This window comes from Sebastes umbrosus, chromosome 19 (genome assembly GCF_015220745.1).
Source record: "Sebastes umbrosus isolate fSebUmb1 chromosome 19, fSebUmb1.pri, whole genome shotgun sequence".
Classification (NCBI taxonomy): Eukaryota; Metazoa; Chordata; class Actinopteri; order Perciformes; family Sebastidae; genus Sebastes; species Sebastes umbrosus.
In genome coordinates, this window is record NC_051287.1 from 12,349,504 (window position 1) to 12,368,597 (window position 19,094).

The 19,094-nt window shown below is 40.6% G+C and overlaps 1 protein-coding gene across 6 annotated transcripts in view; it reads left to right on the forward strand.

Moving 5' to 3' along the window:
- The window catches only part of garnl3 (GTPase activating Rap/RanGAP domain like 3), a 77,626-nt gene that overhangs the window by 52,269 nt on the left and 6,263 nt on the right, over positions 1–19,094 (forward strand). For 3 of the 6 annotated variants that reach the window (XM_037752499.1, XM_037752502.1, XM_037752504.1), the window contains 17 exons: positions 1,946–2,054; positions 2,207–2,252; positions 3,192–3,298; positions 3,385–3,500; positions 3,915–4,037; positions 8,448–8,522; positions 8,742–8,856; positions 9,000–9,026; positions 9,148–9,252; positions 10,008–10,124; positions 10,509–10,675; positions 11,492–11,650; positions 12,669–12,735; positions 13,037–13,144; positions 14,945–15,063; positions 15,608–15,743; positions 18,800–18,859. In XM_037752499.1, the coding sequence (XP_037608427.1) occupies positions 1,946–2,054; positions 2,207–2,252; positions 3,192–3,298; positions 3,385–3,500; positions 3,915–4,037; positions 8,448–8,522; positions 8,742–8,856; positions 9,000–9,026; positions 9,148–9,252; positions 10,008–10,124; positions 10,509–10,675; positions 11,492–11,650; positions 12,669–12,735; positions 13,037–13,144; positions 14,945–15,063; positions 15,608–15,743; positions 18,800–18,859 (1,756 nt within the window). The remainder of the gene's footprint in view (positions 1–1,945; positions 2,055–2,206; positions 2,253–3,191; positions 3,299–3,384; positions 3,501–3,914; positions 4,038–8,447; positions 8,523–8,741; positions 8,857–8,999; positions 9,027–9,147; positions 9,253–10,007; positions 10,125–10,508; positions 10,676–11,491; positions 11,651–12,668; positions 12,736–13,036; positions 13,145–14,944; positions 15,064–15,607; positions 15,744–18,799; positions 18,860–19,094) is intronic. The other 3 variants (XM_037752500.1, XM_037752503.1, XM_037752505.1) reach the window with 3 other exon arrangements.

Here is a 19,094-nt window from a genome sequence, read left to right on the forward strand (position 1 = left end):
CCATCACAGGCTGAAAAAAAATAAAACAATTATCATTGATGGGGAGAGGATGGTTGGCAAAGAGAATATAATAAAAAAGCAAACTAGAGATGTAAAAATAAAGTGCAGTAGATGTTTTCTCGATGTTGCTGCCTCTGAAGTTGTGTGATCAAACAGTTGAAATTATCATCTCTTCTTAAGGTGTTTATGGTGCTGAGAGCTGACACCCTCTTCCACACACTCACTATGTCCCCATCATTGCAGCCTTTTTTACTCAGCACCTCATCAACATTGTGATGCAGACTCATTAACTTTAAAGCTGCTATAATTGATATTTTATGTTCATAGTTAAAATGATAAAGTAACATGAAAGGTGTCGCTCATAATGATGAACCTACAGAGAATAATCACACCAAAACTATATAGTTTCCCCTCAGCTCTACAGAGCGCTTTAGCGTCTTTCAGCTCATTATTTTGGTTTTACGGTCCACAACTTTACTGTTTTCATTCACTCTCACCGCTTCATCAGCATAGTTTCAGCTGTTTCAGTAAAAAAAAGCTCAGATAAACCCACTTAACGCTACCTTTTCATCACCGTATAAAGCTTATCCTGCGGACCAATTCGGTAGAAACAGCAGCAACTCTGATCAGTGGGAAACTTCTTGTTCTGAAAAGTGAAGCCAATGCAGAAGTGCCTTAAACCTGCATTCTATCTAATATCCAGTAGGGGGCGACTCCTCTGGTTGCAAAAAAGAAGTCTGATTGTATAGAAGTCTATGAGAAAATGAACCTACTTCTCACTTGATTTATTACCTCAGTAAACATTATAAACATGAGTTTATGGTCTCAATCACTAGTTTCAAGTCTTCTTCAATACAGCATGATGTTCATTTAGTAAATCATGGTCCCATTTAGAGTCAAATAGACCATAAAGCAGGGGATGCTTTAGGGCGGGGCTACCTTGTGATTTACAGGTCGCTACCACGGCGTTGTTCGGTCTGTGAGTTGTCCGTGTTTTTGTTCATGGAAGTTAATTGTAATCGTTTTTTTGGTCGCATAGAAATGTCTTATTCAGCGCTCAGTTGTAATTCGCTCCGCCCTTTCGTGTCACTTCTGATTGCAAAAAAAATCAAGATGGCATTCGGACAAAATGCCGAACTCGAGGCTTCAAAACGTCAGTCCACAAACCAATGGGTGACGTCACAGTGACTACGCCCACTTCTTATATACGGTCTATGGCTGTGACAAACAGCTCATGGTGGTAATTAATGTACTTTAAAACACTTAGCATCCAATTGCTGCAATTTACAGTCATAACTCCATGCAGTCATAACATGATACACATATTTTTAGATTCAGTGTGACTTACACTTACGCAGGATATCATTACCTCTGAGGTCCATCACGAATAAACTTCCACAAATATGTTTAAAAATCATAGAAAAAAGATGCTTCTTATAACTCCAGAACTTGCCTGAGAATTATCACGTTTTTAAGTTGTCTTCTGTATCAAAGTAATCCAGTGATAGTTGTCTGTGCATCCATGGGTACGTTGCAAATGAAAAAATAGGTTATGCGGCATAATTTTAATAGTGCCAATTTACCAAAATGAAAACAAATAGAATTTGAAAACTCTGGTGTAGACCAACAGAGCTCACATGAGATTGAATATTGTACTTAAAGTCATCAGGTGCACAGAGACACGACTCCAAATGAATGCTAATTTTGCTGTCTCCGCTGGATGTTTAAATAGGCAATTGTCTGCTAACCCGTTTAACAACAACTTTATAAGGTGATTATAAATCAATGCTGTGTTTACAGTTTGCTGCTCTGCCCCTAAGTGACCATAAAATCAATTAATCCAGGTTTAAAGGCAACTCCTGTCTCACATGAATCACACAGTGCTGAGGTTAAGTTGTCGTTTTTGTCCTCATCTTGTGTCTCTTCGGTCTGTCCTCTCTGGCAGGTGGAGAGAAAGAGACACATTGGAAATGACATTGTTACCATAGTATTCCAGGAAGGGGATGACGCATCGTCGTCCTTCAAACCGTCTATGATCCGATCGCACTTCACCCGTATCCTTCACGCGGACAATGATTGTCGGAGAAATGAAGTGGTAATCAGCGACGTGTTCAGAAGATGAACAGATATCACATCACCCTGTAACACTGAAAATACATGGATTGTGTCTCCCATATAATCAATGCTTCCTTTACTTCACTTCCAGATATTTTTGCTTTAGTTAGGTATAATAGCCAGAATGACAGTTACAGGTGAGTGCTTTGGTTAATGCTGTGGTTTGTGGTGTTCCAATCCAGACTGTGTAACAACTCCTTTTGAATTTCTCTACCTAAACAAGGCTCGGTCAAAACCGAGTGTATGTCTGGACAGTGTACGGTCAGTCTTTGAATTTGTGGCTATCAGTGGACATGTTTATAATGTTAAATCCAGTAATGGTACGTGTCCACAGCCTCCGTCCTTTCCACGCTTCCCATTCAGTGTCTATGTAAGCAGCCGTGCAATGCATTCTGGTAGCGTGGCGGCGCAATTCTAGAGACGGGGCGTCACGTTGGCCGCTCCTCATTTGCATAAAGTTGAGGTCTAGGCTACTTTATGGCATTAAGTAGCTAGACTGGCGCGACTCACCGCCTCTGGAAACTCCCTAGATACTTTTAAACTAACCGTTGTCGATCTAAAATAAAGACAGATTCATCTACTGCATGGCTTATTCATAATAATAATAATACCCTCCTTCATGACAAGCTAGTATGACATGGTTGGTACCAATGGATTCATTAGGTTTTTCTAGTTTCATATGATACCAGTATATTCACTCTAGCTCTAAAACTGAGCTGCAACCTAAAAATCCCAAATTGCGTTAATGCGTTAAAGAAATTAGTGGCATTAAAACAAATTTGCGCTGACACGTTATTATCGCGTTAACTTTAACAGCCCTAATAAAAATATTAAAAAAAAAATGTTTTTAGTGTAGTTGCTTTTAAGTGCCAATATTTTGCATTTATAATTTTAGCTTTTGATTCTTTATGTTTTGGTTTGTTTTTTATTGTGATGTTATCTGTCCCTGTTTGGTACTCATCATGAAACTGCCCATCTTGACTCCCTGGCAGAAGTGATATTGTATCTCATTGGGACCTTTCTGGTTAAATAAAGGATGAATTAAAAAAAGAAAACATATCTGCTCTTTGTTGCAGGTTGAAGATATTCTCAGAGGAGAGTGTTCCACTGTTTGGACCCCCTCTCCCATCTCCGCCTGTATTTACTGATCACCAAGAATTCAGGGACTTTTTATTAGTCAAATGTAAGAAAAATAAAACAAAGAAAATGCATTAGAATATGACCAATAAATCACATTTTTCTAATCTGATCTTGCTTCATCTCCCGCAGTAATCAATGGAGAGAAAGCCACACTGGAGACGCCAACGTTTGCCCAGAAGCGTCAGCGGACCCTTGATATGTTGATCCGCTCGCTCTACCAAGACCTCATGCCTGACCTGCACAAGGTACAGCTGCACTGCTGATCACCAGTTTAGTGTCATTCTTGGATGGACGTACTTTTTTTTTTGTCTCCTCCTTGTCACTTCAGCCACTGGCAGCGACTGTAGCCACTGCTGAGTTGTGTTCTGCTGTATTCCACTGCAGCTCTCGGTGTGGTGTGCCTCTGCATACTGCACCACGCCGACTGGATACTGCTGCAATGCTGACTTTCTCAGCAGGGCTCTCTCTCCTCACATCACTTTTGTTCTTATTTCTCTTTTTTTTTTTTTCTCCCCTCCTTTCACTGTTGCTCCTAACACGACTTAGTTCTCACTGTGTTTCACTGCTGCTGCTCTCACCCCCTGCCAGGGTCAGTCTCTAAGACCCCTTTCTGCTTTCTTTTCCCCCTCTCTGTGTGCACGTTGGTGTTCCACGTTTAGGTTCCTTTTTCTCCCCAGAACATGTTAAACCGGCGGTCCTTCAGCGACGTGCTGCCTGAGTCTCCAAAGTCGGCACGCAAGAAGGAGGAAGCACGGCAGGCTGAATTTGTCAGAATAGGGCAGGTAAGGAAGTAATAAACATGCAAACACACACACACACAAACGCAGTATTACCAACCACCCAGAGCTCTGCAGTAAGAAGGCAGAAACACCCACTTGTACACACACATGGAAACCAGGATACACACACAAACAGAGTGCATGGACAAACACAAACACACCTACTGTGAGAAACCTAAACACACATGCACATGTAACACAGATGTTGATCACTGGAATAATTCAGCATAATATCAGCACCTGACATGAAGCTGGTATCTAACTGCTCTGGAATATAATTTTATACAGAAATTTATAAAAAATCCTATTCACCTTTCGTAATTCTTCCATCTTTTAACAGAAGAAATCACTCATCAGTCACTTTTATGTTCTATGTATGTATTTCACTTCTGTATCATTTAACCAGTTTGTCAGCATTAAATTCAGAATAGGCTCAGTGTTATAGATTAGTTAGTTAGAGATTAGATTATAGACTCAGTCCTTGTTTTGTGCAAAACAATGCATTTCAAATTCTTTATCAGTTTGAGATAATCTAGTTTCAGACCGACGCAGTTGTCATTTTCACGCCCAGCGCCCATGCCGTGTAAGTAGCAAATGTACTTGCGTCCATGTGTGCACCCATGGGCGTGTTGGTCTTAAAATGTGGTGTGGTCAGGTGCTTTGTTGGTGCATTGCTATCATGAAGCAGCAGAAAGCGCATGCATTAAAGCTGAGATTGCAGCAAATATGATTTTTAAAAAAAGTTATTTTTATAAAACGGTCGGTATATCGTGACAGTAGTACATGAAACAAGTAACCTGAAAAAAATCATGTGACTCTGTGTCCTCCGGTGCTCCTAACGGCATCTGCAAGATTTCACAGACCGGAGGAAAACAAGCAGTCAGAGCTGAGGTCTGCTGTCCAGCTGCCGTCTATAAGAGCCCGGCTGTCAATCACTCGCAAACTCTGACCAAGCGGTCAAACTAGACAACGCTGATCAAATATGAATCAATATTCTGTTACGTTAATGCCTATTGAATCACTTGAATTACAATATGCTGAAAGGTTATTATGGAATTTTTGCCCAATGATGCCAAAAATATACTGCCTACTGCAGGTTTAAGCAGCTCCGGAGGATTCCGCTCAGCTGGAATCGGGAAGTAATTAATTATTTATCAATAAATGTTTATCATATTTAGCCCAGTGTTTACTATCATTATATAATGATTTTTGCCCCCAGTGCCACCTGCACCGGTTAAATAGGTTATCAGTGCATTTGCTGCATATGCAGTCAAATGGAGTTGTTGACGGGACAGAGGATTGGGAGACGGCGCAGGCAGAGGGTCCACTGGCCAAGCACCACATACATCTGCTCGTGCACTTTCGCTTGTTTCCTCATCAGGAAAAGGTTCCCTTTTCCAATTTGCCGAATTCGCCTTTTTAACATCAAATGCACCAGATGCCGGCGCACCTGGCTTTTAAAGGGAATGGGAGATAACACTCTGATTGGTTTGATTCCTGTTACGCCCAAAAGACACTTAATATTAATTAATATATCAATTAATAAGAGACTAAACACAGGTGCCCCTTGCACCTTACTTTGCGCCCACATTATGCACTGCTTAACTAGCAAAAGTGGAGTCGGACATTCCCTAAATGCACTTGCACCATGCACTTTAAATCTTGCGCTATAGATTGTTTAAATAGGGTCCATAGTCTTTTTAGTGACCTTACATACACTTATCTACCAGCGCCAATGCATTTTTCAATTTTGACACAATGATGAGCCGAATAGAGAAACTGCGTTTGTAGCAGAAAAACTAGCCTCTCTCATTTGTGAGTCTTTATACTACCATAAAGTAATTTAAGAGCTGTATATCCTGTCAGACAGCTGAGTGAACTGGACACCTACTTTCAGGAGGGTCAGGATGAAATAATACACTGTAGCAACAGGTCTCTGAGCCACAGTCCTGTAGTCATTACCGCTCTGATGTAATCATCATTACACCTCTGTTCTGGGAGCTGATGTAACTATAATTACACAGGAACAAAGTCTGAGAGCACAAAGAAGAAAAGGGTGTAAATAACTGTCTGTGGTGATGAACCTAGACGACCCCCTAGCTTTACGGAAATAATTTGTTTCAGGTTGTTTGTGGGATATTAGATATTCTTTGGCCTGTTGTGAATAGAAAACATGTTTTGCTAAAACTCAAGAAGGTCTGGTTTAGAGGTTTCAGTCTATTATTTTTCAATTTTCCATCACAGCCGCACACTGAAACAGACTGCTGGAAGAAATTAGGTTAGCGAAGTCGCTACCTTTTTTGAATCAGTTCATTAAGATGCGTGTTTATGCTGCCAAAGTACTCCTGTCTCTCTCGTTTCCTTTTGTTTTTTATCTTCATTTGCTAACTAACCCTTGTTCTTCGTGGTGTCACTGTTTGTGTTTTCTACCTCGTCTCTCTTGCTCCTGTCGCTCTCTGCTCATAAACACAAAGCCGAGGCATCGACTCATTGTGCTGTAAAGCGTGAAAACAAAGGAAGGTAGACGTGTCGAGTCATTGATTATCCAGTTTTGTAGAGACGGGGCTTTTGTCCTCAACTTAACTGACTCACTCTTTATAGCCGCTCATTGTGCGATGCACATTATACACAATGATTTCATGTTATCATTAGAATATGTATTTTTATGGATATTTTTTCTTACGGATGGCAAAGTCCACTGCTCTGCCAAACCATTGTTCTGTTGGTTGGTATTGATCTCATTACCTCCAGATTGCCTGTTTATGCAGATATGTAAATAGAAATGCCCGACTGTGCAGCTTGTATTGGAAATTGTCAATCTGATCGGATGGTTGCTGCTGGAGCGTTTGTGCAAACTGTATTCTATTTTGAAATTTGAAGCAATTACAGCTTTGATTTTAATGTGACAATTTTTCACTGTTGCCAGTCTGCTTGTCCAGAGCCTTTCCACCTCTGTGAGCCGTCGTCACAGTTCTCAGCGCTTAAATACGCATGGAAACAAGGAATCAGCAGCGGCGGGCTAGTTATATTTGTGTTGGAATACAAGGTGTATAATTCAGCGAGCTCAGACCGCTGCTGTCCTTCTTGTCATGCATTTATGTGCATGATTCACATGCAGCATCCATGATTTGAATGTCTTGTACAGGCCTTGTTTAAATATCAAGCACTTGATTTATTTCAAGAAGTGACCTTTAAGTGTTGGTTTAAAATGTTGAACATACCAGTACAAGTACATTTACTAGGATTATACTTAAATACAGCTTTGAGGTACTTGTACTTTACTTGAGTATCTCCATGTTATGCTACTTTATACTATTACTCCGTTAAGTTTGTCTGATAGCTTAAGTTACTAGCTACTTTTCAGATTAAAATGTTACATTAAAAAGCCTATGAGAAGCTTATGAAATACAGCGCATTGTTGAAGATTAAACCAGCAGTACTCAATCTTTTTGACTTAAATTAGAGAAAGGCTGTGTGTAGTTGGGGTCTCCTTGTTGCATCCATGAGTTGTTAGCAGTGATTTCTCCTCTAAACCTCAAATGGTTTCATTTAAATAACTGGTCAAGCCCTTAGACTGTATATAAGAAGTGGACGTAGTCACCGTGAAGTCACCCATTGGTTTGTGGACTACAGTTTTGAAGCCTTGAGTTCGGCATTTTGGCCGTCGCTATCTTGGTTTTTTGCAACCAGAAGTGACACGAGAGGGTGAAGCTAAGTACAACCGAATGCTGAATAAGACATGTTCATGCGACGAAAATGTTATAATTAACTTTCATGAACTGAAAACACACTGTGAAAGGGTTAAAGTTGTAAAAGGAAAACACGGACAACTCCCAGACCGGAATGAACATCATGCTGTATTGAAGAAGACTTGAAACTAGCGATTAAACAATGTTTACTGAGGTAATAAATCAAGTGAGAAGTAGGCTCATTTTCTGGTAGACTTCTATACAATCAGACTTCTTTTTGCAACCAGAGAAGTCGCCCCCTGCTGGCTATTAGAAAGAATGACAACAGATTTATCAGGTGACCTTTTGGAGGGTGACCTTAGGAAACCCTAGGTCGGGAACCACTGGACTAAAATACCAACAATAACTGTATATAATGTAGTTAAAACAAGCTGCACGAGTAAAATGCTACTTACACATTGTTGCATCAGTGTTAGCACTCTAATAATGTCATATGTAATGAAACTTAAAGTACATTTTAGTGATAATATTTATGTACTTTTACTAAAGTAGGAATTTGAATGCAGGACTTTTACATGTACAGGAGTATTTTTTACGTTGTTGTATTGATGCTTATACTAAATAAAGGATCTGAGTACTTCGTGCAGCACTGTAAGCCAAAACATACAGAATTGACAGATGTCTCTGTTGTTGTCTCATATCTGATTTGACATTTCGTCTCCAGGCTCTGAAGCTGAAGACCATTGTGAGAGGAGATGCTCCAACTAGCCTTGTTACCACCGGTCTGTGCAGAAAAGAGGTGATACATTTCACTGCATTGCATTATCTTCATCTTAACAAGTCATTTTAATCTCTCTCTGAATTCAATCATGTTATTTTCTTTAAACAATTGGAGAAAAAAAATCAGATTTGAAATATTTCCAAAACAATATTTTGCCAAAGCAAGTGGACAGTAATTCTAATATTTCTGTGTATATCTACATGCATCTGTATGTTTGTATGCGCTTGTATGCTGCAGCCATGGGAGTCCCAGTCGTTCTGCAGCACATTCCCCTACGAGATCGTATGTGCCGACTCATGGGGTCAGTCTCTGCTGGCTGCCACCGACGCGGCGGGGGTCATGCTGCTGGATGGTGAGGTCATCCCCTAATCGATATCCCCCTATGTCCTCTAAAATAAAGCCACCCATCCATATCCATCCAATACTGCACTCAGCAGAATGCCAAGGCCAACAGCCAACATGATGATGATGATAATGATGTTGTCCATGTTTCAGGTCCTGATCCAGCCTTGCCCAACGCTGGTGAGTTCCACGCAACTGATCCTCCTGTTTCTTGCACAGAGACTTTTTTTTTTTTTTCAACCTCAGTTATGACATATTTTTGAGATTTTTACCTATTGGGATATATGTGTTGTGTTTTCAGAGACGCAGGCTGTGCCCCCGGTGCAGGTGTTTGACAGAACCATGGTGGTGAAGCAGGTGCACGTTCTCGAGCCTCAGGACCTGCTTATCACCAGGGCTGACAAAGGTAGGCTTAAACCAGGACACATCCCCCTCCCTGCAGCACATCTGAGACAGCTGAACCATCCTTTGTCATCCCCTCATTCGTTCTTCATTTCAACAGTGTTCACAGCTCATCTTCTTTCTCATTATTCCCATTCCTCCCTCTTATTTCATCTCTGCCATCTCTCTGGGTTGTTGAGTGCATACTTACCCTTTCTACCTCCGTTGGCCCAGTGAACACATTGATCTCTGGCTGTGATCTAAGGAAGCTGACCTATAGAGAACCAATCCCTGTCGAGCTTTTGTGTGCGTGTGTGTATATAAAAGAGTGTGTGTGTGTCTGTTTATCCTGCGGGAGTGGATTGACTGAGAGACGAGTGGGCTATAAAGGAAACGAACAGACCTACAAGTAAAAAAAAAAAACACAAATAAGAAGTCACTGTGTATTAACAAACAGCTGTAGTATTCCTCTCATGTTTGTCTCAACCAGAAGAGCATGTAATTAATTACCGTGCAGATGATTAGCTTACACCAATATTGACAAACAGGGTTGACTCGGTTTTGATAGTGATTATGTGATGGCAGCGCAAACATTTGTCACGACCGTGTGTGGGCTTTGATTAAGCTTCTGAGAGACCATGAGCCTTAAGAAGAGCCTTCTAGTAATCCTCCTGCCGGTACAACGCCACTATGTCTGGCCGTGGGCGGATGCTAAAAACGAGATGGCAAATTAAGAGTAACCTTCATGCAAAACAGAAGCGGCTTTTGTTTTGTTTCCAGGGAAGGACGCTCGGCTCTATGTGCACAGACTCAGCGGGCTCAAGAGAGGCCTGGAGGAGAAGCAGCTCGTCAGAAGCAAGTGTGACAGCCGGGAAAATAAACTGGAGAAAACTAAAGGTACGACACAAAAGGACACAAGGCACGCAGTAATAAACACAATGCAAATGAATCTGTAATCTAAAGAACAGAAGTACTTTGATTCAGCTGAAATTTTTCCTCCCGTTCATACTGGCCATTAAGAGATCCCCTCCTAATGCACTTAGACATGTCAGCCTAGAGCAGAATATTGTGACCTTTCTGAACGTCCTTTTGGTAGTGCAAACACATGACCTTTGACCTGCTGCTGGTGTCATGCCAGCTGCTGCCTGTGGCGCTTGCATTGATCTGTGCGATGATGCCAGGGAACACCACATACAGCACAGCACATGTCCAATGTACTGTCTGTCTCTCTATCTCTTTCCCCTACCCTTCTTCTCCTCCTCCTCCTCCTCTTTGTCCCAGGCTGTCATTTGTACTCTATCAACACCCACCACGGCTCAGAGCTGAGGATAGTAGCAGCCATCAGGAACAAACTCCTCCTCATCACCAGGAAACATCCACGTTTTGAAGGCTTCAGCGCTATCGCCCCGGGAGCAGACTCTCCGGTGGAGGAGTTTCAGTACATACGGGTACAACAAACTCTACATGAGTGGATAAGAAAATGAATAAATGGATGGACAACTTCATAAGTGAATGAATGAAGATGATAATAGAATGTTAATTCCCTTTTAAAGCAGTTAGGGGGATTTTAAAATGTCTTAATTGCTCCAATTTGCATCAATTTACTACATGTACTACTTCTCTGAGTCCAAATTATATTATAGCAAGTCTGAGCACACAGACTTTTTTTTTAGATTCAGTGTGACTTACCCTTTTCTGAGGATATCATTATCTCCAATGTCCATAGCAAATAAGTCCGCTTAGAAATCAGAAAAATAACGCTCCTTATAACCCCAAACTTGCCTGAGAATCATGACATTTTAAAGTTTTCTTCAGTAGCAAAGTAATCCAGTGATGGTTGTCTGCACATCGATGTGTACATTGCAAAAAGGAACTACTAACAGCTAGTTCGGCATACTTTTAATGGTGCTTTTAATTTGCCGAAATGTCGACAAATAAAAAAACGTGACTAGTCGTAGCCCAACACTTCGCATCAGAGCATGATTATCTACCAAATACAAGTAAGACAAGGAAAATGAATAGTGTAATAATAGGAGTGAAAAGAGAGCATTATTACCCTTTTTAATGTTGTACTATATACTGTATATTCTGTATATTTTACATTACTGAGGCTGTAATCAACATGGGGAGATGTAGAGATATGGTCAAACTTTGAAAACTCCTTTCCTAAAGCTATAAAAAATATTATATACAGACCAACTTACAAGTCTTTTAACGTAATTAAACCAATCTGTGCGTGTTTGTGTGTACCATCCCCCCTTTAGGAGATCTGTCTGTGTGACCCGCCGGTGGTGATGGCGCTGGTGGACGGGCCGACGGGGGAAAATGACAATATGATCTGCGTGGCCTATAAACATCAGTTTGACCTGATCAATGAGAGCACTGGCGATGCCTACCGGCTACATCATGTAGACGCCAACAGGGTGAGGAAACACACGCATTTATGGAGACCTGAACGTGACAAAATCAAAAATAAATCAGTAAATGAATATATGACTTGATAAATAAATAAATATGTCATTAATTGTAGCTAAATAATATTAAAAATAAATGTAGCCATTAATGCATTGATAAGATGTGACATATATTTATATTTCTGTTTTATTTTGCTTCTTTATTTATTTATCTTTGTATTAATTCCCTTATTTATTTACTCTTCGGTTTAATTTTCCCTTTTATTTATTTATGTATTTATTTTAATAAATGAATTAGTTAATTTATTTTATATTTATTTTTTAAATTATTTATTTATTTACCCACCGCCGGTCTCGTCCCGAGGTTTAGAGTGGGAACCTCCAGGCCGATTATTTTAAATAAATGCAAAAATAAAAAAAATAATTTAAAAATAAATACATAAATAAATAAAAGGGAAAATTAAACAGGAGAGTAAATAAATAAGGGAAATCTCATTTAATAAATAAGCAAATTAAAACAGAAATTTATGTCACATTTTAGCAATTAATTAATGGATTTATTTTTAATATTATCTTTGCTACATTTAATGACATTTATTTATTTATCAAGTCATTTATTTATTTATTTATTTTTGATTTTGGCAGGTTTCGTCTTCCATACACACGAACTTACACACCTGCAAACCCTAATGGTTTTCTGGACTGAGACCTTCATTTAGAGGCTTTATTTACCTGCTGAATAACAGGCTGCTCGTGTGAATCAACATGTTGTCATTCACAGCCACCAGCTGGGGAGTGAATGAGTCGGCTGGAGGATGAACAGCTGTTCTAATAAACCATCCTTAACCATTTCTCCTTTGAAAGAGTAAACAACTGTTGCAGAAATATATCTTTTATATTGCCTGGATGGTTACCCAGTACCTTGAGGCTATGTGACCTGGCATTATTTGTCAAAATCGGTCTCTCATACTTGACCTTTGGATCTCGTTGAAGTGACTCCCCTGAACTGACTCGTCTCTGCCTGCAGGTAAATTTTGTAGCAGCCATTGATGTGTATGAAGACGGGGAGGCGGGTCTGCTGCTGTGTTACAACTGTGAGTCCTCCTTTAACTCTGAATATTTCAGATGTTATTTGATTCAGGTCTCTGTCTCTGTTGTCAAAGCTGAGCCTTAATGTTTTTCCTCTGCCGCTGCACCTTTCTGGAATAAAAATCAGCACAGACTGCTCCAGAATATTAAGAGGCAGAGATGGATTTTGAAAATGCAGCCACCTACTTTTTTAATGTCGGGATAATACAGGACATTTAATAACTCTCAAATTTCTCTGAGTTACAATAAAACAAAGAGTGATAAGAAAGTAAATAATTTAATTTGACGCTCTGTGCCTCTTTACAGATATTTGCTACTATAAGAAAGTTTGTCCGTTCAACGGCTCCACACCGATGATCCAGTCCAACACCTCCGATTTCAACTTCAGCTGGAACCAGATGCCGAATGCTATTGGTAGGTTACCACGGCAACAATGCTCGGGGCCCCACCCGGCCCATGCTGCTGGCCTGGCCGGAGCTTGCTGTCGCCATGGAAACACCCTGTGTAGCCCACTGTGATTATTTTGTGTACATCCGTCTGTGTTTGTGTTTGTGTGCGTTTTTGTGAATGCAGAAGGTGATGAAAAGCAAATACAATTGGTGCTGAACCTGCATCCCTGACCCAGTTGATAACAACATGCTGCTGCCCTCCTTTCTCTCACACACACACACACACACACACACACACACACACACACACTGAAACAAGCAGTAACAAAGTGTCCTGAGCAGTAAAACAAACATACTGAAACATTGAAGAGCCTCAGTTAAGCTACTCTAATCAATATTTTTTTTTTACTAATTACCTGTTAAAAAAACGTAATCAGTATCCTAATCCAAGTATCACATTATAAAAGTAATGCATAACTTTTGGATTACCTCAATACCAAATAAGAGAGTTCTGACTTCCAGCTGTGAAAATGCTGTCCTCATCCAAGGACTCGAATCATATGACACATTAGTGTTACCGGATTTTAAGTTTAGAGAGAGAGAGAGGAGGGGAAGAGAAGGTGGAAGGTGGACTTTGCACGCAATGTTTCTGTGAGTTATTAATAATAATAATTTGAATGTCAACGTTATGAATGAAGCTTCAAACTATTCGGTACACCCCTACAAATTTTCCGGTTAAACCTGTATTTTGTTTGCTGGACCAGAAAGTTGAGACGGTTCGCTCGTTTCCTACAAACCTACAAAGTCTTTTCAAGCTGGATTGCCTCTCGGCCAAAAGAATAATCTTATGAACTGAAAAGTGCGCAAATCATCCTGCTTTAGGGTTTTCGCGTGTCATTTATAGGGTACGCAACAAAACTACGGTAGCGTCCGCAGTTAGGTTTAGGAAAAACATCACGGTTGGCCTTAAAATGTAAATTAATATGTACGGAAACAACGCAACATCAGTACGAAAAACACGTGACAAATGTCACTAACGTAACTTACAAAACAAAACAAGTCTCCTGGTTGAAAGTAATGCATTTGTTGGACCCATCCACCTCCCCGACCGCCTGCCATCAGCAGTCTTTCTTGCTTTTTATTCTACGTCACTCCCTCTGAGCGTAGCATATTTACGTGGGTGTGTTTACATTGCAGTCAGTACAGACTACATGGCATACAAACGACACGTCAAAAGCAGCAAAGGCGTTCTTATCGCACGCTGAAGGCCTTGCGTGTTATCATACGTATTCATACGCCTTTTTTGGGTGAACAGGCTGTAAAAGGAGAGTGAATATTGGACTCTAAATGAATCCTAATGTTGCTCCGTATCTGCTCGTTGTGTAAATAGGCAACTGTTTGAGACTCACAGACAAAATGTAACAAAAAACTGTACATATCACTTCCATTATTCAGTCTCGGTACTTTCACTCAGTCCACTCAACCAGAGCTTATTGTAAAAACCATAATTGCTTGATAATGTCCAAGCTCTTTAACTGTCAGACTGTCAGTTTGTTTGAGGGTTTTACTGAATCTTCTTTCACTCGTCGACGCTGTTCCGCAGTTCGCTCTCACCTTGTCGTACATTTCACATCAAACAGAGGAGAGGGGACGTGTCCAGAGCTCCTATACGAGAGATGCTCAGTCTGATTGTTGTGTCTCATCGGCTAATGGTGGCATTTCAAAATGCCATTCTGGGTGGAACTATTAAATGTCTCGTACTGTGGGAGTCGGGTAGATTTCATTTGCCTCTGGTTTTATCGTTATGTTCACGTTGTCTTTGCAGTTTGTGCATTTCCTTACATCCTGGCCTTCACGACGGACTCCATCGAGATTCGACTGGTGGTCAATGGCAACCTTGTGTACACAGCAGTGGTCCCAGAGCTACAGTTGGCTGCTTCACGGGTCAGTATGATTGACAGCTAACACAGTATCATGTCCATGTCCTGCTTTTGTCAGCAATGCACAATATTTCATTGTTTTATGTATGTAAATCAGGTGTTCAGGTTATAGATATGCATTGTGTGTGTACATACAACACACTATAGCAGTCCTTTTAGCTTGTGAGTGTTTTCAGTTTTAGAAGACTTCACTCTGTGTTATAGAAGTAGCTGTCTCAGCTCTCCCTCTCTCTCTCTCTCTCTCTCTCTCTCTCTCTCTCATTTCAATCAACCTTTATTACCCTGGTGGGAAATATGGTTGACAATCTGCATGGTTACAAATCAATAATACACTCATTATTCATACACATAGATAATTTTAAAAAGACCACAATGCACCTTGCATAAAACAAATACTTTTTCCTCCTCTATCCTCATTTGATGTCTTTGTTTTTCTTTATGTTTCACCTTCCAACTTAGCTTAATATTTCCTGACATGTTTGCATGTTCTCCGTGTCTCTGCATTGACCTCATTTCCTCTCTGCGTCCTTCTGTTTTTCCGCCCACAGTCGGACATCTATTTTGTTTCCTCGGCTCCAGTGAGCTCAGCCTCCAACTGCAGTTCAAGAGACACCAGTTCCCAGAGTTCCCCGCAGACGCCCACCGGCTACGAGATGCCCGTGTTCCCTTCGCCGCTCGGTGACGGTAAGGACCCGCACAGCAAAAGCGCCAGAGGATGTTGATAGTAGTAGCTTCGGTATTTCAAATGTCAACGTTGCCTGCAGGCCTGTTTGACTTTGGACGCTGCTGTGTGTAGTCTGGAGATCGAGAGCCATTTACATAAACTTGCCTCAGCAGCCTTTTCTCCCTCTTTGTCACAGTTGAATCGTGTCGTTTTTTTAGGGCAAGATATTTAATTGCATTCATCCACCCCATCATTATCAGCTCATCCTTTCTCACTGTACAATAGAGACATAATTTAGTCTTGTGACAAATATGAAATTGTGCTCATTGTTGGCGCTACTCAGAGTGACACTGGGAAAGATCCAGATCTTCATAAAGTCTCCTTTCCATAACTTAAACAACCCTACTGATAGTTTTACCTACAAATCTAGTTAAATTAACATTACAGCTGACCATTTTCAACAGATTTCAGATTAATCGCCAGATGAAAATCAACTTGCATTTACTTTAAAGTCCCCTGAAAACTTGGCTTATGAATATATATATTGTATATATTTCTTACATTAAATATTCATGGCTAATTAAGAAACAATCAAAGGTATAGTTAAATGAAAAAATATCCAGGGAGAAAAGCACAGAGAAAAAAAAAAACGAGATGGAGAAACCTCTCATGTGAAAACGTTCGCCGAAGAGTTTGTGTTTGAGTAAGGAGCTGATTGAGAAAACAGTTTTTCAGAGCTTTTAAACATAAGAAAGGTAATTCATTACAGTGAAGAATTAGTTGCCTTTGTTTTATTGTCACTGTTTCATTTGTCGTTGCAAGCCTGGATCATTTTGAAAACTTAACCTGCTGGACCCTCTGACATCCGAGGGTGTACTGCTGACAAGTAGGATCGTGTGAAATTTATTTTGCTCATTTTAAGAATATGGCTGGCGTTTTTCTTTATTTTTCTTCATGTCAGAAAACCAATTAAAAGACCAAAACCAAGAATCTCTCAATACTTTATATCTAGTAACTCTACTCTGTATGTGGCGCTCAGTCCCAACCTCATTCGTTCCTACTGAAGCCGTAAAGCTCTAAGAATAAGACACCCATATATAGTTAGATTTTTTTTTTTTTTTAAATCTAGCTGCCCAGATGTTCCTGAAACATCTGGGCAATTTAGTTTTTAGCAAATATTTCCCAAACAGCAGTAAATAGTGCAGTTGTTGGGGACTATTTTCAGCGGCGTAGTAATACATATGTTGCAGCAGGACAGTGTATGTGGGATTGACTCCAAATAAACAGTAGCCATGTTCATGGTAATAAAGGAACATTGTGGCTTAGCGATGTGTTTCAATAGTTTTGGACAACAATGGAGATCTATGGCACAGAGGATGAAGATATCAGGCTTTAGTTAAACAGGCAAGACATCAATTAATTGTTGGTTTTGGTCTTTTTATGGGATTTGTTGATAATAAGAAAAATATAGAATATCACCACTTATTCTTTAAAGGATCGCTCAGATTTTGGAGCATCCACGACACCGATTTTCAAAACAGTCATCCATATAACCCAAGTTTAATGCAACGATAACATAACGTCGACAAACATCAAGGCAACACACTAGCCGTGTTTCCATTCACATATTTTTATGCTCATTTTGTAGTGTTGCATTAGAAAAGCTGTATGGAAACAGCAAAATTTGATAAAACTGCCTCAATTGCGAAAAAAAAAAGTGCTTATACTTGAGGTGTTTTTTTGCCTTTGCCAAATAAATTCTGACGTAGTGAACATTTATCTCACACTGATCAGCAGTTTCTGCTGTCGGTGTCTTCTTAGATATTCCCATAACGTATAAATGCTCGTCTTCGTCTCCGGACAGCATGAAATACCAATACCAGCTGACATGAAAGAACAATTAAAACAAATTCCTGAAGACCGCTCTCCATTTTTCTCTCGTAGATTGTTAGAACTTCTTCTTCTACTCTGTTTACTGGCGGATTACAGCCATGCGTATAGCCGACAGCGCCAACTTCTGACCAAACTACACTGTAGCCAACAAGCAGAGTTTATTCGCTCCAAAACCAGTTGACGGAAATGCGCCTAATTCACATTCCAAAAGTTCGCTTGACAACTGAATGGAAACACGGCTGTCGTCTACTGTGATCGATTCCCTTGCAAATTGATTTTCATACAAACAGTGAAATGAATGCAGACCTATTGTTGCAACACAGGTAGGAACTCAATCTAGAAATGAACGATATGGAAAATAGTTGGCAGTTATGTAAATGTAATTTGTAGTCAAAGGGCTGAAACATTCTCTTTCAATCTTCCAAACCACAAATTACAGAAAGAGGAACAGACTAATCACCCACATACCTCCCACCATCACCACCATTCAAGGCACACAATAAGTGTCCTCGGAGGCAGAGAATGCTTTCAAGGATGATTGAGGATCAATACGAGCCCCTCCCTCCCACCCTCCAACCCTCCCTCCTCTGTCTTTTATTGTGGATTTGACCATTCGGAGTGTCCCCCCCCCACGGCTGACCTCTTCCACATTGATACAACTGTCTCAAAAAGGGGCATATTTGTCATGCACAGCTGTCGTTAATGACATACAGGTTTGTCATTCAGACTGATGGATCATGGCAATGACACGTAGACTTTAAAAGGGACACAAAGACATCCTCGGATGCATGACGGCTGCAGGGACGGACGAGGCTTGAGGCAAACAATTATTGAAATGTCCTGGTTGTGTGCACTATCAAGGCAGCTCTTCTCTGCTTTTCCTGATGGGAGTGGGGTATTTACAGGTCCCATTAAGGCTAGCAGGGAGGAAGGTTTGACTGTCGCTGCCGCAATTAGCCGAGGACGGGCTTTATGCTTTTAGGCTGGTTCGCGTAATCATCTCTCTCAAAGGGACTCTAATTTTCTTTCCTGTTTTAGCTGGTTATGCATATGATTCTGCATCACTGGGAGTCGTACACCTAACAGAGAACCTGCTGTGTGTCGGTGTGTGTGTGTGTGGGCCTTAATGTATGTTACTGTGTGTGTTCAGTTTGTGTAACCCTCTTCTTCATCCCTGGTTCAGATTCTATACGGATCCCCTATGGTACCAAGCTTTCCCTGTACATGTCTAAGGATGCCGAAGGTACTGCGGGATTCTCCCACAACTCCAGTTCATGCTCATAATGCTGCCCCACTAACACGCACATGCTCCCAGAGTGTACCACCCTGTCTGCTCGAAAGGCGGCATGTTGACTTGAACGTTGGTTGAATGTTAAGTGAACATTATGTCTTCCCCATCCCCCTATTCTGTCTTTACTAATTAAAGCATTAGTGCGAAGGGGGGGAAAAGGTGATAGAGTGCAAAGTAAAAAAAAAGT